The sequence below is a fragment of the Marmota flaviventris genome, chromosome 5 (assembly GCF_047511675.1).
Source record: "Marmota flaviventris isolate mMarFla1 chromosome 5, mMarFla1.hap1, whole genome shotgun sequence".
In the NCBI taxonomy this organism is placed as follows: domain Eukaryota; kingdom Metazoa; phylum Chordata; class Mammalia; order Rodentia; family Sciuridae; genus Marmota; species Marmota flaviventris.
In genome coordinates this window covers 121,628,553-121,652,636 of record NC_092502.1, presented here as the reverse complement: position 1 = coordinate 121,652,636, position 24,084 = coordinate 121,628,553, and the positions used below count along the sequence as shown (strand labels likewise).

Genomic DNA, 24,084 nt, shown 5'->3' with positions numbered 1-24,084 from the left:
GTCTTTTGTAATTCAAAACTTCAGGTACTCAATCCAGATTTTTTTATGGAGTTAATTCAGAAGTAGGTATAGGAAAAGAAAAGAATGGAGAAGAAAGAGAAGGGCAACTTGAAAGCTCTTTTTATTTTTCACCAACATCCTTGCCATTACCTGATTGACATTCAAGTAAATTTAATTGGCCAATCAGTTACTTCCTAACTTTATGAAAATTTCAAAAGATACTGGTTTGACTACTTCACTTAAGGTGTTTGGGCAGCTGGGTAATTCCTCTCGGTTTCGTTAGACAAGCCTTACCTCTTTATACTTACACCAGCAGCAGATTATATCATTAGATTTTGTCTTTTTCATTTAAGCCTGTTTGATGGACAGGAAAATACTACCTTGTTCCAATTTCATTTTCTTTTTTCACTTTGTTTCCAATCTGTGTTTTCTTTATTGCTAAAGAAACTAGGGTTTTCATTTGATTTTACCTCCCTTCATTTCTTTGAGAATTGCTTTTTGTATTCATTTTTTTTTTTCTTTTTGGTTGTCCTTATTTGTTTGACTTATACAGGTCATGTATATTTTGTTTCAAAATTTTGTGTTGAGAAAATTTTTTTCTCAATATGTACATAAGCTTTATTTGTTGTATACTGTATCAGGTTTTTCGAGTCATGTTTATTATAGTTTCTGCATTTTAGATCTCACCTAAGAAGACCTTCCCCAGGAATATGAAAGTATTCTTTATGTTCTTTGCTAAACAGTGCTGTTTCAGACTTTTTAAGAAAAAATTGTTTTGGGGAATTCTTTTTTTTTCACCCTTACCTGTACCAAGGATTGAATCCAGGGGCATTTAACTGCTCAGCCAGATCCCCAGCCCTTTTTATTTTGTTTTTTTTTTTTAATTTTGAGACAGGGTCTTCCTAAGTTGCTTAGGGCTCGCTAAGTTGCTGAGGTTGGTTTTGAACCTGTGATCCTCCTGCTTTAATCTTGAGAGCTGCTGGGATTACAGGTTCATTTGTGAAGGTCAAACTTTAATAAATTATTGGGAATTGTAATTGTGATTTTATCTGATTTGTAGATAATTGGGATAATATTGGTACTAAATAACAACCATTATAATTAATGGAGTTATCTGTGTTGCTAATTTTTTGGACTAGTTATTGGACATTTTATCCTTTTCATATTTTGTTTCAAAATTTCAAAATTCTTTTCTTTTTACATTTTTATTTTGTATAAAGAGCCTACAAATAAATCTCGGGAACTTAAAATTTCAGCTGACAGTTCTTCTCTGTTATAGTAGGAAACTTTGAGTTAAACATTTGAAGTTCTTGGAAATAAGTTGGAGCGTTACTAATTTCTAAAATTATATTTAGGCCTTATAAGCATATTTATCTACGTGTTTATAATTTGTTTTAGTCATCATTGAATTTTGAGAAGCATTCTGAAAATTTTTCATGGACGGAAAATCGTTATGATGTGAATCGTCGAAGACACAATTCTTCAGATGGCTTTGATTCTGGTATTGGACGTTCTAATGGAGGTAAAATTTGCTGAGAAAAGATTTATGGATAATTTCCATAGTTTTTAAAGGATGCTTTGATTGCTATCAATCTTTATGCATAACTATCTTTGAATTTATATTAATTTACTGTTATCAAATGAAGGTAATTTTGGAAGGAAAGAAAAAAATGGATGGCGTACGCATGGCAGAAATGGTACTGAAAACATAAATCATCGAGGAGGATACCATGGTGGAAATTCCCGTTCTCGTAGCAGTATTTTCCATTCTGGAAAAAGCCAAGGTCTACATGAAAACAACATACCTGACAATGAAACCGGAAGGAAAGAAGATAAAAGAGAACGCAAACAGTTTGAGGCTGAGGATTTTGTAAGTTTCTTGTTATTTTAATACAAAGGATGTTTCTGCAATTGTCTTTGTAGCACCAAGACATGCTTAGGTTTTATTAGTACAAGTCATTTTCTGTAAGGATCACACTTGATAAGCATTTGTCCAGTTATTTTGTAAGCCATACATTTTGCAAATATTTTTTTTTGCTCACTATATTCCCCTCTGTTCCCAACCAATTCTTGCCCTCTCCTTCAGTGTGGTTTTGAAAACATTTAGTATATTCATGTCAACTTTTATTACTTATAGAAAGTTGAACAGTTTCCCTTAGAATAGTAGCTGGCTTCTTTGCTAGTATAATGTAAAATTATGTTTAATTTTAATAACCATAATGTAAAATTATGTTTAAGAAGCTATCAACCTTTTGGAAACAGAATGTGATCAGTACTTTTTATTTATTGATCGAGAACTAGTTCTGCTTGTCTCCAACAAGTGGGCTCAAGTGATCCTTCTGCTGGGGCTACCAAGAGCTACCAAAAGCCAGGTGCGGTGGCACACTCCTGTAATCTGAGCAGCTGAAATGGCCAAGGCAGGATCGCAAGTTCAAAGCCAGCCTCAACCAAAAAGTGGGGTGTTAAGCTACTCAGTGAGACCCTGTCTCTAAATAAAATAGGGCTGGAGATGTGTATCAGTGGTTGAGTGCCCCTGAGTTCAATCCCCAGCCCCCCCCCCCCAAAAAAAAAAAAAAAAATGGAACTACCATGACTGGCTCTGCAATACATTTATTTAGATTGTTGTCTTTATTTTTTTATTTTTATCTTTTTTGTTTTTGGTATTGAGCATTGAACCCAGGGCCGCTTGCTTAACCACTGAGCCACACCCCGAGCTCTTTTTATTTTTTGATACAGGGTCTCACAAAGTTGTTCAGGGCCTCCCCAAATTGCTGAGGCTAGTTTCAAATTTGCAATGCTCTTTCCTGATCCTCCTGAATCATTGGATTACAGGCAAGAGCCATCACACCCGGTTTATCTATTTATTTTTAACAAATATCTAAAAAAATTTTTTGCAGTGCTGGAGATCAGACTTAGGACCTTGCCATTACTAGGCAAGCAATCTACCATTGAGCTACATCTCCAGGCCTAGAATTTGCCTTTTAAATAACACTTGATTATTTAAATATGACTCTTAAACTAATCCAAGGATAGTGCTTTCATGTTTTACACCTATTTCCTTCCCAATTCAAAGTTAGTTGGGTTTTTTTTTTTTTTTTAAAATACATTGTTCAGTTGTAGATGGACAAAATACCTTTATTTTATTTATTTATGTGGTGCTGAGGTTTGAACCCAGTGCCTCACACATGCTGGGCAAGTGCTCTACCACTGAGCCACATCCCCAACCCCCCCCCCCACCCCCCTTCCCCTTTTTTTTAAGAAGGGATGGAAGACAAATTGTTTTTCTAGGCCAGGTGCAGTTAAGAATGTTGACTCTACTAATAATAAGTAAGTTAGCAAAAAGCCGGGTTTTCATATTTTTTTCCTATTCTTAAAATCTAACAGTGTGGCTCATCTAAACGGTGTGCTGCTCAAGTCACAGTAAAAATGATATAGTGAGCACTTCTGCTTGTTATTCTTATGATTCATTCCTGATAACTTAAATCTTATCCACTGTAGGTAGAGACATTTTGCACTTTTACCTTTTTTATATATTTGCTGTTAATTCTTATTCATTATATATTTTGAGTGACTGTGTGAGACAGTTGCTGTTCTTGGTACATAGAATATATATGTGAATAAGACAAGCAGTTCCTGCTCTGAGTTTCTATTCTAGTGGTAGCATTTAGAACATAAAAAGAAAAAGTAATTTATATTTTGGAGAGAATTTTGACAGGAAATAAGTAGGTGGGCTCTTTGGGAATTTGAGAGAGTCTTTTCCAGGAAATTGGCATTTAATCTGGAACTTGATAGGGAAAAGAATAAGCTTTGTTAAGTGGGAGAAGGTTGAGGGTGGTAGCTCATTGATAGAAGTGTGCTTAGCTCTGCGTTTAAATTCCAGCATCACCCCTCCTCCCCATGATTAATAAATAAAGACTGGAAGGAATAAAGAAATAAGGTAGTGCAAAGGATTTTAGGTTTGTACAAAAACTATTCCAGTTGTTAGATCTTGAGTGTATTTTAGTGGTAGAAGGAAGACTTGTTAAAAAAAGTGTTTAAAAAATGGGGCTGTCCTGGGCTGGGGTTGTGCCTCAGTGGTAGGGCGCTTGCTTAGCATGTGTGAGGCTCTGGGTTTGATTCTCAGCACTGCGTATAAATAAATAAATAAATAAATAAAGTCCATCAACAACTAAAAAATGGGAAGTAGTTTAGACTTTAAGCAAGGAAAGATCCAAGGTAGGTTGGATCTAGGGCAGAGGAGTGATAAGAGAAAAGAAGAATAAAAGATTACTTTTAATATAGAATCTATTTGCCTTTCCATTTGAGTATATTTTTTCCACTTGATAATCACCATAAAGTTGAATTTTTATAGCCAAACTGAGAAGTAATGCTTTCTGTTAGTGTTGTGAGGGTTAAATGAATGGTCAGATGAATCAAAAATAGTGAACAGCATATAACAAACATTTAATAGAATAGTTGTTGTTATTATCCCCCACCTCCTCTCCCAAGGTGGTGGTTATCAGTTATTATAATCCTAGACTTGTAATGTAGGCAGTCTAATTTCTAATTATATATTTAATAGTATAATTAAGACATACACACATCCATCCACCAATAAAGTATTAACTGTATTTAGTTTATATCTGTGAAGGAATGAATCATACTGATATGCACATATACTATTGAGGCTTTACAGTAATGTCAGTTCAGTGCTAATAATTGTTTTACTTTGGGTGATTAAAATGTTTATATTTAGGTTAATTTTATTTGATATGTATTGAGTGTTTTCTTTTATCGAGAGAGGCTGTGTTGCTAGGTAATATGAAGAATACAATACTGGAAGTGTTAAGATTATAGTTATCTAACCAGATGAACATCAGAGCTGGACATAGTTCTGCACGCCTATAATTCTAGTGGCTCCGAAATCTGAGGCAAGAGATTTGCAAGTTCAAGGCCTAGCCTCAGCAATGTAACGAGGCTGTAAGCAATTTAGGGAAATCCTGCCTCACAATAGAAAAAGAGCTGGGATGGAACTCAGGGTAAAGTGCCCATGGGTTCAGTCTAACTGTATGAAATGAATAAACAAATAGATTAGCTTTGGAGTGCCCATACAGTGCTCATCTCTTTTCTTGTTAATGATCTAGAGCACCACTTGTTGAAATAAAAATCTGCACCTTTTGAGAATGACTGTATTCACTAAAGCAATCCAGTGATAAAATGCCAGTAGAATTGGGAAGTAGTCTAACTTTTCTCTTATGTGACCTCAGTTTTATGTTGAGTAGTGATTAAATCTGAGATTGCAATGACTACTTGTATTGTTTGCTGCTGTGTTGAATTCCTGGACTACAGGCGGTGGTGGTATATGAGTGATTTAGTGGTGTTTGGGCTTCAAACTTGGGGCCTTCATCCATGCTAGGCAAACACTCCGCTACCACCAAGCCACACTCCCAACATCTTCTCTCTCCCCAGTTTTCTTCCTCTCATAGCCATGGATAAGGATAATGCTTATAGTATAATTAAGACTATAAGAGTCTAGTTCCATAGACACTGTTACTTTTCCCCTTTAAGTAACAGTGAATATAGACAAGGATTTTAATTGTTAACATCAATTGCAAAGTAGGGTTTACCAGTAATTGGTCATTATTAATAGTTAAAGAGTTAATATAAAATTGTTTTTTATGAGGAAATCTGTTTATAAATGGGAAATGTTTGATTACTTAAAATTTTTTTTTTTTAATTTCAATTTTCTTCCAGCCATCTTTAAATCCTGAATATGAGAGAGAACCAAATCAGAATAAATCATTAGCTGCAGGTGTATGGGGTAAGTGCCTTTTGATCTATCTTTGAGGGGTACAAAATGTTGATACTTTTAGGTTTCCCTTTCTTTTCTTTCTTTTTTTTTAAGTAAAAAAGTTAGAATAATACTTTCTTTTAAATACCTGTTTTTGATATGCTAAGCTACAAAAAGGTAACACTTTTAAAGAGGAAATTTGAGGTAGAAGGAAAGTTTGATTTGAAATAGTTGATTTGCACATTACCACCAGTAAGTATACTCAGTTTGATTGAGGTTTTGGAAATAATTGTTGAATTGATGTAATTTTGAGCACAGTGTAATAATTATAAACAACAACAACAAAAAAGTTTAAATTTTTAGTTTATCATAGTTGAAAACCTAGTTAACTGGAAAGATAAGTACTTGTGATTGATTATAGTTTGTCATGAAATTAATCTTTACCTATAAAAATGGATTAGACATAGTGTTAAAAATAATTCTATAAATTTGTCTATGGAAATAGACTCTTTGAAATTATTTGCCTTTTTGAATTTTCAAAGATTAATGAGAGTTTCTGGTAATATTTCCCCTTTCTTTAAAATTGCTGAGTTTTTAATTTGATAGCATCTTACAGAAGAGTATACTGCACTCATAGTACAAATTAGACAGCTTTTAAAAAATTCAAGTGAAGTTTAAAATAATGGAATATTTTATAATAAATTTTTTAAAAAATCAGATTTGACATCTGAAAAGTAAATTTAGTCATTTGAAACAAATCCAAAGTGGTGTATCCACTTTGAAACTTGTGCACATGTTCTTTGTATTTTTTCCATTGAATATTAATAACTTAATAAAACAAAAGGATTGTGGCTTATGATAGCATACTCCTCCTAATAATAAAGGCATTATTTTAAACTTTGCCACTTCCTGTGCTGTTCTTAATTGTATTTATGGGGTGAAACTCTTGGGAATTATTTTGTTTTCTTTTATCTCCCTCTTTACTTATGGGCTTTTTGAGGGTGAGGGGTGGGGGTGGTCAGACACTTTTGTTAGAACCATGTGAATGGCATTGTTTTTTCTGTATTGCAAATTAGTATTTCTACCACTCTCCCCAGGCCTACACGCCCAGACACACACATACCCAACCAAAAAAATCTCCCAAGCTCCTCTCTTAGGTATGTTTCCTTATTATTCAGTTTTTCTGGGAACAGATGATTGCATAAGAATATAGAACCACCTGGAAGGTGTTAAATAGAATTTCTAAGAAATTAGGAATAATTTGGATTTTATTAGACTGAAAGTAAATTTAAAAAGTCAAGAATTTCAGTGAACATTTGTCATATAAAACTACCTGTCGATACTATTGGTACTGATCCTTGGTTGATTTAATTTTAGAAATGATTTAAAGGCAAAGACATCTTTTGAAAATAATGAGACTAAAATGTATTAATATAAAGATTTTTTGGTTCTACTGTTTCAGTGTTGATCTAAGAATTTTTGAGTGTTAGTTGAAGAGATGTTTAAATGGAAGGTGTACTCTGTGTTTAGGTAAACTAAGAAATGTGTCTGCATTTATAAAAAGAAAAAAAGAAAACCGGTTAATTATGGCATGGTTAATTGTTAAATTCCCAGTACTTCCCATAAGAATACAATGAAACTTTCATTGTATGGCACTTCACTATTCCTCTCTCACTTTCCCCCTGGGTTCCCAAGTATTGTTTTCCTCATTGCAACATTTAGAATAGCTATGTTCCTGAGGAAGACGAGAGAATTTTAGGAAAGACTTCAATAGAACTTTTCTAGTGCTACCTCCTTCCAGGTAAGTAAAAATTTACTAATGAAAATGTAATCTGTATAAAAAGAAAAAATGATTTATTCTTGAAACTGTGACTTTATATAGCAAAAATTGGTAGATCCTGAACATAGTGTCACAATTTAAAATAAAACACCTTGAGGGAAAGTAAGTCATTAAAATAAAGTTCACATTAATTTTAGTTGTATTTAGAACTCAGTTGATTATTGGAAATGCCTTCATGCAGCTTATACTTGTGACTTCCATAGTGTTTTGTCTTAACCAGGACCACAGCTGTTTGGTACATAAGAATAATGATTATTAATAATCTTATCTCCATGTTTTTAATAATTTAAGATTAAAACAACCTGCTTGAGGGCTGTATTTTGAGGATGTCATGATACAGACTATGATTGTGTGTATATCTAGACCAAAATATTCACATAGCCTTACGATTATGCCTTTAAATAGTTTTGAAATACTAAGCTATTAAAAAAAAAAGTTTAAAACAGGAACTCAACATTCTTTAGTGTATTCCTGAGAATTTAAAAATAATTGTGTTAAATTATTTGGGGAGTGAGAAAGAGAAAGAGTGATGAGTGTTTAGTTATATGTATGCAATTTGAGATTCAATTAGTAGCTCTTGACTTGTAAATTTTCATAAGCCCTATTCCCTATTTTTATGTCAGAGTGACCCAGTATTCAGCAACATATCTTTGGCAGAGCTTTCTTAATATTTATTGCTTAAGATAATAATGAAAAATTTCAGTCACTAGTAATTAACTTAGTAATAAAAATAGTTTGCTTCTGTTCATATGTGTGTTCCTTGATAATTTGATGAATTTTCCTGAATGTTGCTTTTATTTGATATACTACTTACAAGTATAAAGGTTCCTTGTTATTATTTATTTTTGCTTAGCTTTCAAAATCAAAACATATTATCTGGATTGGTTGTTTTTAATCTAAATTCCAATAATAACTAGCCAGAATCATTCATGTAGAGTGAGGTAGTTGTATTAAAAAAGGTGGATAGTGATGAAAAACAGTGAGATTGTTTTTAGGAAGTATGATAAATAGAGCTAAAGAAAGGTAATAATCTTTGGTATTGTGCTGATGGGTCATTTTGTTTATATATTGAAATTATCCCATTTTCCTTAATGTCTTTCTCATATGAAAACAGTTAAAATTATAATATTGGAAGAAGAAAAAGGGTAATATAACACATGTTCAAAGGTTGAGAAGGGAAAAAAAGGTGCAAGTAGACAACTTAATTCACATACATTTCATTTGATCAGAGTTATAAATGTCATTTGTTTATCATGTTTACATTTTCATGGTATATTTCTTTAAAGCTGTTATTTGTGAATACTGTTGAACCTCATTTAAAGAAAAAATTACTGTATTGGTTGCTATTGACAACAATTAGTGAAATTCCTTTGATTAAAACTTTCATAATACTATGAACCAAAACAGATTCATTAATTTAAAAAAAAAAATCCTAGCAAAATTGACAAAGCATCAAGATTTTAAGATACCTTTTAAAATAATCTTATGACCAACTATTATAGCATGTGCTTATAGTCCCAGCTACTTTGGATGCTGTAGTAGGCGGATTGCAAGTTTGAGGCCAGAGTGAAAACCTTTCTCAAAATAAAACAAAATGAAAATGACTGGGAATGCAGCTCTGTGATATAGTGCCTGTGGGTTCAAGCCCCAGTACTGCCCCCCCTCCGTCTGCTAATAAAAATTGTTAAGTAGATAATTTTTCTATACTAAAATTTTTATTCACATTAGGAGTTCAATTGCTTGGTATAGATCCCCTGAATCTGATAGGTGGAGATTGTATTATGACCAAGTTTTCTTCAAATTGGTTTGAAAAATTAATCCAAATATTATTACCCTTCACTGCTTATCTGCATTTGTTTACAGATTAAAATTGCCTTTTGTGTTTAGAGAGTAACTGTCTTCAACGTGTAGTGACCCTGACTTCACTTGGTAGTGCACGCTTGCCTCTTATCCAGACCATTCAGTATAGTAATTTTGGTTGAGAATGGTAAACATTGTTAAATATCTGGCATGGTAATATCTTAGTTTGCATTTTCACCAGTAATGTAGTGGCTAAGGACAGGGGTTTGGAATCAGGTAGGGAAAGCCCTAACATTAGATCTTTTACTTATTGGTTATTTGGATTTGGACATATAATTTAATTTCTGTGAGATGAGGATGATTACAATAATGAGAAAAAGCAGTGTTAAATTGTCTACTTAAAAAACTTTTCAGGCCACAGGTGCTTAGTAAATGTCAGCTAATTATTTTGCTCAAGTCCAGCAATTGGAGGGAAAGTCTATTTGGGATTATTAAGAGGCAAAAATGAAATTTCCGGATTATTAGCCAAAGAAGGAAGTTCTTAATGTAGTGATTGAATCAGAAACTTAGTGTATATAGTAGGTAGCTGTGCAGATAGTATAAAGAAAGAAGTTTGAGAAGTCAGCTTTGAATTATCTGTGACCAGATAATAATATGTTTTATTATATGTAGCAGTATTCTAATTTGTTTTCTCAATAATGTGATTGCTTTTCTTCTACTATTGATGTCCTATTTAAGGAATAAAACTAATGCTTCTATTCATAGGTATGGGGAGAGCATACAATACAAAATGGTACTTAAAAGTCATTTATTGTCAGAGTACAGTTATTTTTGAGGCTAGAGGAAAATGATTGAAAATCCAAGACACGTTTATTTTCAATTTTTTTTAACTTAAAAAATTATCTGAATATCTGCTTACAAGAGATTGAGATAATAAACATGCAGTTTATGGAAAGAAATCACTAAGGTCATTTATTTTCTAATTCTTTTATAGGTGTTAATATTTTTTCAGTAATAAAGGACTAAGCACTCTGAGTTCATTATGTTTGCCAATTGAGAAAACGGACATTGGATAATATTTGAATCTAAAAGCTTAAATCCTGCTGGGTTTGAATGGCACACATCTGTAATTTTAACTGCTTGGGAGATGAGGCAGGAGAAACCAAGTTCAAGGCTGGCCTTGAGCACTTACTAGATCTCCTCTCAAAATAAAATTTAAACAAAGGGCTCGGTATGTAGCTCAGTGGTAGAGAGTCCTTAGGTTCAGTACCCAGTATTAATATAAATAAAAAAAGCTTCAACACCTCAAAAGTTTGTTCGAAGGCAGTTTGTGGAGATAACCTGTGAATAGATAGAAAATAATAAAACATACAATAGATATAAGTGATGCAAATTGAAAATTTCTTTCATCCCTTTAGGCAGTTACTACCGTTAAGAACAATTTCTTCTTAGGGCTGGCTTTGTGGCTCAGCAGTACAGCGCTTGCTTAGCATGTGTGATAACCCTGGGTTTGATCCTCAGCACCACATAACAATAAATAAATAAAATAAAGGTATTGTGTTCAACTACAACTAAAAAAGAAAAATACATTAAAAGCAAAACACTTTCTTCATCTTAAATGAGGTGTTAGGTTATTCAGAATAATTAATTTACAACATGGATTGATTTTTATCAAGTCTCTCTTTTTCTCATTCTTCTTTACTCTCTAGTGTTAACCTAAAATTCGTGGGAAAAGACACTTTGAATTGTAACTATATTGAAGAAAGTATATGGCTTCTTTGTCATTATTTAAATGTTAAACATTTTGCATTTAACTCTAACTCTTGTAAAAAACTGTTCCGATTTATAGTTGAAAGATAAAGTAACATGCAAAGTTGTACATTTAGTAAGGTTGGAGCTAGTATTGAAATTTGGATAAATCATTTCCAAAAAGCATATTAACCTGAGCCATGATGTTTTTATATGAATGCTTAATAAGCCCAATAGTTTTGTCTCTGCTTCTCTTATCTCAATCACTGTCTTCCTTCAGGTACCTCTCTTCATCTCTTACTTTGCCACCTACTCTTCTGTGAGTAATTTCTTAGGCTTCACCTTTCTTCTTTATAGGGTATTCCATCATTCTTGCACTGAGGACCTCAATGAAGAAACAGTAAGAATATATCTTGCTCCAAGGAATCCAATTTTAGGAAAGGTGAAATTGCTAGTCAGAAATGATTTGAGGCTTGAAGATTATATTTGCTTGCTTATTTACCTTCCATTTCTTCTGTCTCCCTGGTTTTAATCATTGATTGCATATATATGATATTTTTTGTTTCTTGTATCTTTAACCTTCCACATGGGATCCTTTTCTTTCTGTGTAAAACACATTCCTTGGAATAGGATCTTCTCTTGGTGCATTATTTGATTTTATTTATCTGGAAAGTTTCTTTTCTGCTCCCTATCATATTTGGCATGTCCAAATCTCAATCTTTTGAGATTCTGCAGGGGAGAATGGATTGCTTCTGATCTGTTAAATTTTTTGGTGCAGATTCTAAAGCTGAAGTTTTCCCTTTATATGTCCCTTTGGAAATGTGTGCTGAGATCATTCCCTTGATGATGATCCCAGTCCCATTTATACTGTTTTGACTTCCTTCCCCATTATAAGGGAAGAAAGATATATTTGTGTACTTTGCCACATTGAACTAGAAATCTTCATCAGTCATGTTTAAACTTAGATAATTTTGGCATACAAAAAGAACAGCCCCGTGTTTCAACATCTGGATTCCTCTGAGATGAGGCCTTGCAAACATATTACTTTTTCTTGTTTTCTAAGCGATTATTCAGATTCTTGGGTTTTATCTAGATTTTAAGTTATAAGCTAAGTTTTTTTTACATATTGTTAATTAAAAAGTTTCTTGAAATTAATTTGGTGGTATTTGGTGTACTTGGGCCTGAACCCAGGTTTGATTTACCACTGACCCCCCCCCCCCCCCCAACACCCCTCCACTTCCTTTCATTTATTGTTTTAAATTTTGAGTCAGGGTCTTGCTAAGTTGTTCAGGTGGGCCTCAAACTTGTGATCCTCTTGCCTTGATTTTCCAAATAGTAGTTGTGTGCCACTGTGCCCAGCCAAGAACCTTTTAAAAATACTCTATTCATGCGGTCATCATCTATTTACTATAAGCGATCATTGGAAAATTTGTATTATTTAGTATGTTTTAGTGTTCATTGTTCTGTTATGATGCCTTTGTTATTTTTTCATTTACTTCATTGTATAATATCTTCAGAAAAGCTATGTACATTGATAGTAATACTTTTCTGAGTCATTGTGTGCTTGAACTTTTTTTTTTTTTAAAGCTCTTTAATCGGGCATTTTTAGGTAGCCAAGAATTCGGACTGATTGCCCTAGCAGATCAGCAGGTGCTAATTTTTGGAAAAATGAATCTTTTCTCAGTTTGTTCTAAGCCTTTATTCTCTTTAGAATGGCAGTAGGCAAAGTACCATACCAGCTTTATTTTTTAGAGAGCTTGAAACTTCACATGAACCTGAGATTTCCTCCAGGTGTTCTTATATAGTTATGGTGAGGTGATCCAGTAGGAAGTTTGGTGTAGTTTTAGGGCAGGGGAGTACCACAGATGTCTACCTAGCTCACTGGTTCATAGGATATCTTTAGTATGTGGAGCTATTTTTTAGATTTAGATTTTCTGAGATTTCTTAAGTTGATTCTTCTGAATTTTTCAAATATGAAACCGGTGCTTTCAGAATTTTTTGAGGAAAGAAAGACATACTTCACATACAATAAATGTGAACATGTAAATATGTAACACATGTTTGACTACACATACAAATTGATTGAACTCTAGGAATAGTGTTTCATACTTTTAAACAAGTGGAAGTCTTGAAAAGAGCCTCCAGTTAGCAGTTATTTCTTTTAGTATCTTCAGAAAACAAATTTGTTGGTTTCTCTTGAACTTATATGATATCTTGAATGTATTTGGATGGTTAGTAGTATTTGAATGTATTACTATTATGGAAAATAGGATTCTTTTTATTACTTATTTTAAATAATTTAATTCAGTATTTAGAAGGAGAGGGAGTGTTGGCTGGGGCGCGATGGCTTACGCCTGTAATCCCAGCGACTTGGGAGGCTGAGACAGGAGGATTGCGAGTTCAGAGTCAGCCTCAGCAAAAGCGAGATGCTAAGCAACTCAGTGAGACCCTGTCTCTAAATAAAATACAAAATAGGACTGGGGATATGGCTCAGTGAGCAAGTTCTCATGAATTCAATCCCTGGTACCTAGGAAAGAAAAAAAAAAAAAGAACCCCCCCCCAAAAATAGAGGGAGTGTTGTCCTTGCTTACTGATAATTTTATAAGTGAAATGAATGAAAAAGGAATTGAAAATTTCGTTCTTTTTAAAATGGATGAGGGGGCTGGGGATGTGGCTCAAGCGGTAGCGCCGCTCATTTGGCATGCGTGCGGCCCGGGTTCGATCCTCAGCACCACATACAAACAAAGATGTTGTGTCCGCCGAAAACTAAAAAATAAATATTAAAAAAAAAAAATAAAATGGATGAGGGGAAAATACAAATGTATTTTATATTCTACATGTTAAGAGTCATTAGGATGAAATTTGCATTTTTAATAAGTTAATAAAATGTTAGAATTTCATCTTGGCTTTTCATTTATGTGTAACTAAATTCATCTGTATTGACATTGCTCAGTTCTTGCTATATTCTGTGAGATTATGTTCTAGCTTATTATGTTCTAACTGATATATAGTTGTACTTATTTAGCTTAATAACTTTTGCCCATGAAGCATCTGCTGTTAGTATTGTTTTTAAAATGTAATCAAGCTTTGAAATATAATATTCTTAGGTGGATTTATTTTAATCTAAAAGTTGAGACTGTGTGTAACTCTTATTTGTGCTTTATTTATACAGAATATCCTCCGAATCCTAAATCTAGAGCTCCAAGGATGCTGGTCATTAAGAAAGGTAATACAAAAGACTTACAGCTATCTGGATTCCCTGTAGTAGGAAATCTTCAGTCACAGCCAGTTAAGAATGGAACTGGTCCGAGTGTTTATAAAGGCTTAGTCCCTAAACCTGCTGCTCCACCTACAAAAGTAAGTTCTAAATTGCTATACATGCAAATTTTGAGTGTTTTTTTTTTTTTTTTTTGAGTTGTTTAATTTTGGGGGGAAATTTTAGAAGCATGATATTATGATGTGGGTTGTTCATGGGGTGCTAGCAGACTTCTAGGTGGAAAGAATTGGCCATTGTGTACTATAAATTTTAATTCTCTCTCTGTGTATTCCTATGTGTTTTTGTTGTTGTTTTTATAGTAGTAAAGGAAGTTTATATGAGTTTTGTTGTCCTTGTGGTACTTGTGATATATTTGCTTAAAATGTATATATTGTATATATGTAAGTTTATGTGTATATGTTTACTTGGTTTTTCAGTTTTACGTTTTTGAAATCGTCATGAGTTGAAAAATCCCCTGCCTTTGGATTTATAAAACTTTGAAAAAATAGTGAATTAATTAGATGTTTCTCTCTCTCTCTCTTTGATTTGATTTTTTTTTTAAATACACAACAGCGGAATGCATTACAATTCTTATTACACATATAGAATACAGTTTTTCATATCTTTGTATATAGAGCATGTTCATGCCAATTCAGGCTTTTATACATATACTTTGTTTTTTCTTTTGCATTACAATTCTTATTACACATATATACCACACGTTTTCATATCTCTATTTATATATAAATAAGTATCTTGACACCCAATTTGAGTCTTCATACATGTACTTTGGATAATAGATGTTTATATCTCAATATCAAATTTTGAATTTATTTATAGGAAAAGGAATAGAAAACCATGTAGGGATGATGGAGTAATATTAAAAAAAATTTTTTTAAGCCAAATGTAGTTATCTTTATTGTGTTTATTTCCTCTATAGTCTGTTACCTGTGTTTTTTCTAACAATTTTTAAAATTGATTTTATTTTTTTAAATACACCAAAGCGGAATACGTTACAATTCTTTTTACACATATAGAGCACAATTTTTCATATTTTTGTATATAAAGTATGTTCACACCAATTCATGTCTTTATACATGTACTTTGGTTTTTTTTTTTTTTTTGCATTACAATTCTTATTACACATATATAGCACAATTTTTCATATCCAAGTAGGTTGACACCCAGTTCGTGTCTTCATACATTTACCTGTTTCCTGTTTTTGATAACCATTAATGTTTGTGTTTTTTTCTTTAGCCTACACAGTGGAAAAGCCAAACTAAAGAAAATAAGGTTGGGACTTCTTTCCCTCATGAATCTTCATATGGTGTTGGCAACTTTAATGCTTTTAAATCAACTGCCAAGAATTTTAGTCCATCACCAAATTCAGTGAAAGAGGTAATGTCATTAAAAATCATTGAGGAATGTAAATTTTGTTGTTATTGAGATGGATTTTCCTTGTGTTGCCAAGGGCTGGTCTGAAACTCCTGGGCTAAGGTCATCCTTCTGTCTCAGCCTCTTGGGACTACAGGCATTTGCCATCATGCCCAGCTGCTCAGTTATGATAATTTGATAGCTGATGTTCTCTTTTTGCTAACTTGTTTGTATTCTGAAAAAGTAGGAATATAATGTTAAATCCACTGGTCATTGTGGAGTATGCTTGTTATCCCAGGGGATTGGGAGGCTGAGGCAGGAGGATCTCGACTTCAAAACCAGCTTTGGCAAAGTGTGAGCCCCTAAGCCACTCAGTGAGACCCTATCTCTGAATAAAAACATGGGCTGGAGATGTGGCTCAGTGCTTAAGTGCCCCTGAGTTTAATCCTGGTATCAAAAAGGAAAAAAAAGGTAAATGAAAAATTCCAAACATCCTCAGCAGTAAAGAAAATAATATAGTGAAGCCTCCGAATACCCATTAGCTAGAAAGAACTTTTTTAAGTAAAATAGTGAAAATTGTAATTTCATTTGATTTTTGTGATAGTTATTCTTATAGGGCTAAACCTTGACTAATAATGAGAATTTGTGTTATAATCCTGTTTTGGAATGATGAACATTTTATTAGTGTTAACACTGAGGCAAGAGAGAGGAAGAGGGAAAGGTGTTAATTTTTCTTGCACCGAAATTGAATAACTGGTAGCTCAAATATCCCCTTAACCCACCCATTTGATTAGGATTTTGAAATTCTTAGATCAGGAGTTACCTGAAGAGTTGAAGGTCACTTGACTATATTGTTATACATGAAATTGCTTTGTATGCCATATTGGAACATCATAATACTTCTATTGTATTCCATTATGAAATCACCAAAGAACTGAAAACAAAAGGACTCAAGTTAACATCCATTTTGACACCCTCTCCTGCAGAAGTTTTCTTTGTTGAAATCTAACCGAATACACTCTGTGTGTGTGCGTGCGTGCATATGTATGTGTTTGTGTGTAATCATTAAATAGGTCCTTTTGAAGCTGTTAATCAAATCTAGAATTCTGGAATGTAGCTTGAAGAACTACTCCTCTGTGCATTATAAAATATTTAAACTATTCCAGGATACATTTATAAATTAATATTTAAATCCCTTATGTAGTATCATAGTTCTGAGTATCCAGGCTTTCATTGTCTTTGGGTAAGAAAATCTTTTGTTGACTCGTTGAATGGGGAAGAAAAAAATTTATAGAGACGGAGAAAACTAGATGTTGAAAAAGACCTTAAATCAATTTTGCATTGTGAATAATGGTAGAACAGGAAACTGTGATAATTGTGAATTTATATTGGCATCAGTTCTCTGGTCACATATTCATCAGTGTTTCTGAATTTCCTCTTAGTGTAATCGTTCAAATTCCTCTTCACCTGTTGACAAACTTAATCAGCAGCCTCGTCTAACCAAACTGACACGAATGCGCACTGATAAGAAGAGTGAATTTTTGAAAGCATTGAAAAGGGACAGAGTAGAAGAAGAACATGAAGATGAAAGCCATGCTGGCTCAGAGAAGGTAATTAAATTTGCAATGCATGATTTTATATTGACATGTTGTTAAAATACATGAGCAAATATTTAGAAACTTGGAATAAATTCTAATAGATTTTCACCTTAGAAAATAAAGGCCTAGCCAACTATTTGCATAAGTAATGGCTTCTTAGTTTTCCATTCATATGAGACTGTCTTCTAAATTTAGTGATTGTAAGTATACTTTTATGTATTCTAAATGGGAATTGACCCAGGTTCTATTAAAAACGTTCTTAGTAACTATATATACTTTTTTTTTTTTTAAGTTGTGGACGGATACTATATCTTTTTTTTTTAACTATTTTTACGTGGTGCTGAGGATTGAACCCAGTGCCTCACACATTCTAGGCAAGTGCTTTACCACTGAGCTACCACCATGGCCCAGTAACTATATTCTTCAGAATTAATTTTTTTTAATCCTCCCAAATTAGGATGAAGACTCATTTAATTTGCATAACAGCAATAGTACTCACCAAGAAAGGGATATAAACAGAAACTTTGATGAAAATGAAATTCCACAAGAGAATGGCAATGCCTCAGTGATTTCCCAACAGATCATTCGGTCTTCAACCTTTCCACAAACTGATGTTCTTTCCAGTTCACTTGAGGCAGAACACAGGTTAGTTTTTATTTTTACTTTTTTTCCTCTGGCATTTTTAGCATAAGATTTTTATATTATAAAACTCTTATGTAATTGATTTTTTGTGATGCTAAAGATTTAACCTAGGTTGTTGAACATGCTAGGCATTTTATCACTGAGCTAAGCCCCAGCCCCTAATTTATTTGTTTTTCTAACATGTTCATTAGGTGCAATTTATATACGGTAAATTTTACTTCTTCTGATTAGTACAGATGAATTTGATCTATTCAGAGTTGTGTAGCTAATTAGTTTTAGAACATTTTCATTATCTTTGAAAGCTATGTCCATTTGTGCTTATTCCTCAGTTTTAGACTTTGTCATAGATAATCAGTAATTATTTTCTAACTATAGATTTGCCTTTCATGGATGTATTGTGAGTGGAATCATATAATATGTGGTCTGCTGTGTCTAGCTTCTTGGACTAACCATATTGTTTTCAAGGTTCATTTGTGTTTCAGCACATGTTACTTTTTTATTGCTGAGTAGTACATTGTATGACTGTACCTCTTTTTGTTCATTGATTAATGGATATCAGTGTCCACTTTTCTGTGGATAGTGTTACTATGAACATTTCATGTACAAATTTTTGTGTGAACATTCCTTTATTTCTTTTGAGTACATTCCCAAGGGTTGAATTCTTGACATAAGGTAACTCTGTGGTAACCTTTTTTTAATCTTCATCAGCAATATATAGAGTACCAGTTCTCTTTTATTTTGCCAACAATTGATATTGTCTGTCTTCATTTATAACCATTCTAATGGTTTGAATTGGTTATCTTTTTGTGGTTTTTACTGTGCATTTTCTTGATTTCTAACAGTATTGAATATCTTTTGATATGCTTATTTACATGTTGTCTTTAGGTGAAACACCTATTCAAATACCTTGCCTGTTTTAGAATTATATTTCGTTTCTAAGTTCTGAGAGCTTTTTATGTATTATTTGCATAAGTCTCATATATATGACTTGACAATATCTTCTATCCTGAGTTGTCTTTTCACTGTATTTATTTTTAATTTATTTCTTACTTAGTTGTAGCTGGACACAATGCCTTCATTTTATTTATTTTTATGTGGTGCTGGGGATCAAACCCAGGGCCTTGCATGTGCCAGGTGAGTGCTCCACCACTGAGCCACATCCCCAGCCCCTCATTTCACTTTATTAACGGTGACATTTGAGTTTTTATCTTAGTCCAGTTTATGCATTTTTTTCTTGTATCACTTAATGCAAATGTTGGTATGATATGAGGAAGGAGTCCAAATTTATTTTCTAGGTGAATATCCAATTACCTCAATAGGTGATTTATTTTTTTATTGCAAACTCTTTAGCACTTTTGTTTCTATTTTTATCATTTCTAATGTTTTAAAATCGTAATTATAAGGTTTAGTATTAGAATTTAGAAGAGAATTCAAAAGAGGATTCCCTCCCAAAATTTTCTTTTTTAGTTGTACTTGGACATTTATTTTATATGGTGCTGAGGATCAAACCCAGTGCCTCACACATGTTAAGACGAGCGCTCTTCCACTGAGCCGTGGCCACTGTCACCATTTCCCCATGACTCGCAGAAATGTTATACCTTTACTATTGAATTGAAACAACAGCCACATGGTTCAGCAGCAAAACATAAGTCTTCTTCTCTCCCCCTTTTTGGCATTTGGAGTCAAACCCAGGGTAAATACAACTGAGCTATATCCCTGGCCCTTCTTATTTCAGTTTTTTTTTTTTTTTTTTCTTTTGGTACCACAGATTGAACTCAGGAGCACTTGACTACTTAGTCACATTCCTATCCCTGTTATGTATATTATTTAGAGTTGGGGTCTCACTGAGTTGCCTAGCGCCTTGCCTAGCTTTTTTGCTGAGGCTGGTTTTGAACTCACAATTCTCCTGCCCCAACCTCCCAAGACACTGGGATTACAGGCATATGCCACTGTACCTGGCCCTTTTAATATTTTATTTTGAGAGACAGGGTCTTGCTGAGTTGCCCATATTGGCCTTCAATTTTGTCTCTCTGCTTTAATCACTCAAAGTACTTGGGATCACGAGCATGTGCCACCATATCTGGTTTCAGTTCCCTTTTAATTACTAAAGAGTAAGCTAGGAGCAGCAGTGCATTCTTATAGTCCCAGCTACTGGGAAGCTGAAGCAGGAGGATTGCTTGAACCCAGGAGTTAAGGACAGTCTTGGTAATAATAGTGAGACTCTTCTGTCTCTCTACCCCCAAAAATTAAATTAGAAAATTAATAAAAATAAAAATATCAAAAGGATTATAACTTTTGAACAAACAAGAAAGTTAACTTGTTAACATATTGCTCTACAATTTCTTTGTGTATATCAAATTGTTTTCCTACCCAGAATTCTTAACATACTCTAAGAGCAGGCTTAGCATGGGGAAGTTCTTGTCAACAGTTCATTAACTTTTAAGTTTTTGCCATTTCTTTTGTAACCTCATTTGATTTTAGAACAGTAAGGAACTGCTGATATTTACTGTGGAATAATTTTTGTGGAATTCAGCCTAAGCTCCACAGGACAGAAATTTTGTGTATTTTATTGGCTGTATCTAGCACTGAGAGTGGTGTACCTAAATTAAGTGAGTGAGTGAAGTAAAAGTTGAAGTATTTTCCTACCTATTTAGTAAAACTGTATTCATTTTTAAAGGGAGTTTTTTAACTTTTTATTTGTTTCAGGTTTCCCTTCCCTTCTATTTTCTTAATGCTTTTCCCTCTTTCAGCTTTTTCTTTCCTTATCCTGGGGAGTGAACCCAGAACCTTGACCATGTTAAAACACATGCTCTACCACTGAGCTATGGTCCCCAGCTATCCTTGCCCACTTAGGTTTCTTACATTCTAGTTTACATTTCTCCTCCCATGAAACTATTTAATTTAATTAATCAAGGTTGTACCTTGATTGGTTGATGCCAGCGATTGAACCCAGGGACTTTTAACTACTGACCTGCACCCTCAACCCTTTCTATATTTTATTTTGAGACAGAGTCTCAATGAATTGCTGAGGCTGGCTTTGAGCTTGTGATCCTCCTGCCTCAGCTTCCCTAGCAGGTAGGATTATAGGCATGCACCACCATGCCCTGTTAGAAGATTGTACCTTTAAAAGTCTCTATAAATCTTTATCTTTATGGCTTGAATTTTACATTATTATTACTTTATTTCTGTGATCACTTTTGTTCCCCTTCTCCAAATCAGGTCCTCTATGTATGTGAGAATGTAAGCATGTGGTTTTATATAGTCTTAGACTTTTGCCTTTAAAAAGGTTTGCTTTTTCCTTTTTTATGTGGTGGTGATTGAACCCAGGGCTTCATGCATGCCAGGCAAGTGTTCTACCAATGGGCTTTATGCCCAGTTGTGCCTAAAGTAATATAATGGGCTAATGATAAATGTGAAAGTCCATTTCATGAGAGTTAAGTTTAGCTAGATTAATTTACAGAGAACTCATTTGTGTGATATCTATATTTAATTGCATTTAATATGAATAGATGAATGAGTTACTACTATTTTAATCCTTCTCAGCTTGTGGAACTCCTCTTTATCACATAATCTGGTTTATGACTTGTAACTGATTTAGGCTGTCATGGCAGCTTTGTCAAATCATAGAACATAGTAAACATCAATTCCTTTTACTGTTTTATTTTTGTGTTTTTCAAAACTGTGACATTTTGTTCTTTTCAAAAAGACTATAGCATATAGGAATTCCAGATCCCCCCTTCCATCATTCTAAGGTGTCATCTTGTATCATCCTTCTTGAAACTATTCTGTACTGTAGATATAAAATTGTGAAATTATTTTTCTGTTGACCTCAGTCAAGTTTTGTACATCATGCTGGTATTAATATCCTTGTGTTTGTGTCCTCGAACATGTGCATAAGTGTATTTGATGCTAAATTACTAGGTGTGAAGTTGATTGGTCCAGTGGCATTTATTACTCCATGTCAACCAAAAATGCTCTAATTTTCACTCTCAATTAGTCAATTAAATATTTCTAGTCAGAATTGGTAGAAAGAATGCCTGTGTATAAAAAGGAAAGTATACAAATAAATCTCATGATAGTTAAAGATGAGTAGTAAAAGTTCTTTACCTAGGGCTGTAGTAAGAAAGTTAATGTCAGAATGCATGCATGCATGCGTGTGTGCATGTGTGCATGTGTGCGTGCATGTGTGAGAGAGAGAGAGAGAGAGAGAGAGAGAGAGAGAGAGAGAGAGAGAGAGATGTGATGTGATTCGATGCTGGGGGTCAAACCTAGGGCCTTAAGTATGCTAGGTAAGTTTTCCACCACTGAGTTCCATCCCTAGCCCTGTTGAGTACCTTTTTGTGACCTTCATGTTTCCCATCATCAGTACTTAGTAGTAAAAAAAAAAGTAAAAGGTCCACACCCCTTAGAAATATTCTTAAAATTCCTAAAAGTCACATTGAATGTTTTAACTGTTTTTTTTTTTCTTTCAATTTGTAGAGTAGATATTTAGTACACAAAGAATTGTGGTGGTTTCTTGTCATTCATGAAGACTTAGGGACAGGAGACCTGAGTTCCATACTTTGACAGTGTTTAGTTCCCCTCAGTACTAACAGGAAAAAAGGAGAGAGTGGGATTTAAGAACTAAGCCAAATGAATTAAGCTGAAAACATTCTAAATTAATAACCTCTGGGGAGAAAACAAACAGACCCATGCTGTGTATATATAGTAGAGATGATATCAGTGATAACTAAAGACATATACATATCTTTATTCTTTTGGAGACCTTAAATATTATTATTTTTGTCCTTTTTAAAACAGACTTTCTTCCTTTCGTCCTTCATTTCTTCATGCCAGGGATTGAACCTAGGACACTTACCTATTATGCTACATCCCCAGTCCCTTGTTATTTTTTATTTTCAGACAGGGTCTCATTAATAGTTGCTGAGGCTGGCTTTGAACTCGTGATCCTCTTGCCTCAGCCTCCTGAGTTAACTGGGATTACAGACATGTACAACCATGCCTGTCCAGCTCAAAGCTCCCTCCCACCCCTTATAGACAATGCCAGTTTTGTTCTAAAATTAGATTTATTGAATTCTGCATAGGAATGCAATTGCCTAGTGTAGAGACAAAGGCGAAGAAGACAATAAGAGCATTTTTTTTCTTTTTTTTTTACTATTCATGTAAAGAATAAAGTTACATATTCAAGATTTCAGATTTGGTAGGTGCTAGAATTTAAGTTTCAGTAAGTATCCATCAAATAGAGGAGTAGTTGTGGAAATGTTAGACATGTTCGAAAATATCCCAAGGTGGAGAAAGTAAAGGTGTTGGTGATATGGAACCACTTTAAATTCTTAGTTTGAGTTTTGAGTGCCGAAGTATAATATACATTTATAATCCAAAAATATATCCATACGTTTTTTTCCTTAAGCTAACAAAGGTACAGCTTCTTTTAGATTTGAGATCTATTTTCCTCCATGAATATAGTGATACATCTTTTCCATGGCTTCAAGTTTTTGGTAAACTTTAATTTGTAATTCTTAAATTATATACCTATTACCTACTCATATCAGTTGACTTTAGCAATAAAGTGTTAGCAATACAATTCTTAAGGATAATTCTTTTGTAAATGTTAGGCAAAAGCATAAATATTAGGTACACATATCATTCTGAAGAGTTAGGAATATTCACTTCCCTTTTCCTCCCTTTTACTTATTTTTTGTTTGGGGGATTGAGCCCTGGGCCTTGTACATGCTCAGCATGAGATCTACCACTGAGCTACACCCTCAGTCCAATACTTGCCCTTTATTATATTCCCTTTATAATATTAAAGGTATTTTTTCCATCTGTATTATTGTTTAGTTAATGTTCGGTTTTTAAAAATAAGTAAAAGAAAAGTGAACCTAGCAAAAAAGTTTTGTTTTACTAGTCAAGATCTACACACTAGAATAGTGGTCTTGAATGATGAAAGTTTGAGTGGAAATGTCATTTCAAAGGAAGGCATCTTGGCTAAGGAGTAAAAACAGTGCTCGAAAAAAGAAAATTTTAAGTCATGAGTAGGAATGAAAGAAGAAAT

At 33.6% G+C, this 24,084-nt stretch overlaps 1 protein-coding gene across 5 annotated transcripts in view; it reads left to right on the top strand.

Moving 5' to 3' along the window:
• The window catches only part of Gpbp1 (GC-rich promoter binding protein 1), a 65,345-nt gene that overhangs the window by 34,611 nt on the left and 6,650 nt on the right, over positions 1-24,084 (top strand). For 3 of the 5 annotated variants that reach the window (XM_071612592.1, XM_071612593.1, XM_027938102.3), the window contains 8 exons: positions 1,399-1,522; positions 1,647-1,870; positions 5,734-5,800; positions 6,868-6,927; positions 14,332-14,516; positions 15,673-15,813; positions 17,232-17,399; positions 17,845-18,032. In XM_071612592.1, coding sequence (XP_071468693.1) covers positions 1,399-1,522; positions 1,647-1,870; positions 5,734-5,800; positions 6,868-6,927; positions 14,332-14,516; positions 15,673-15,813; positions 17,232-17,399; positions 17,845-18,032 — 1,157 coding nt within the window. Of the gene's footprint in view, positions 1-1,398; positions 1,523-1,646; positions 1,871-5,733; positions 5,801-6,867; positions 6,928-8,958; positions 11,602-14,331; positions 14,517-15,672; positions 15,814-17,231; positions 17,400-17,844; positions 18,033-24,084 lie in introns of those variants that run through there. The other 2 variants (XM_027938103.3, XM_071612594.1) reach the window with 2 other exon arrangements.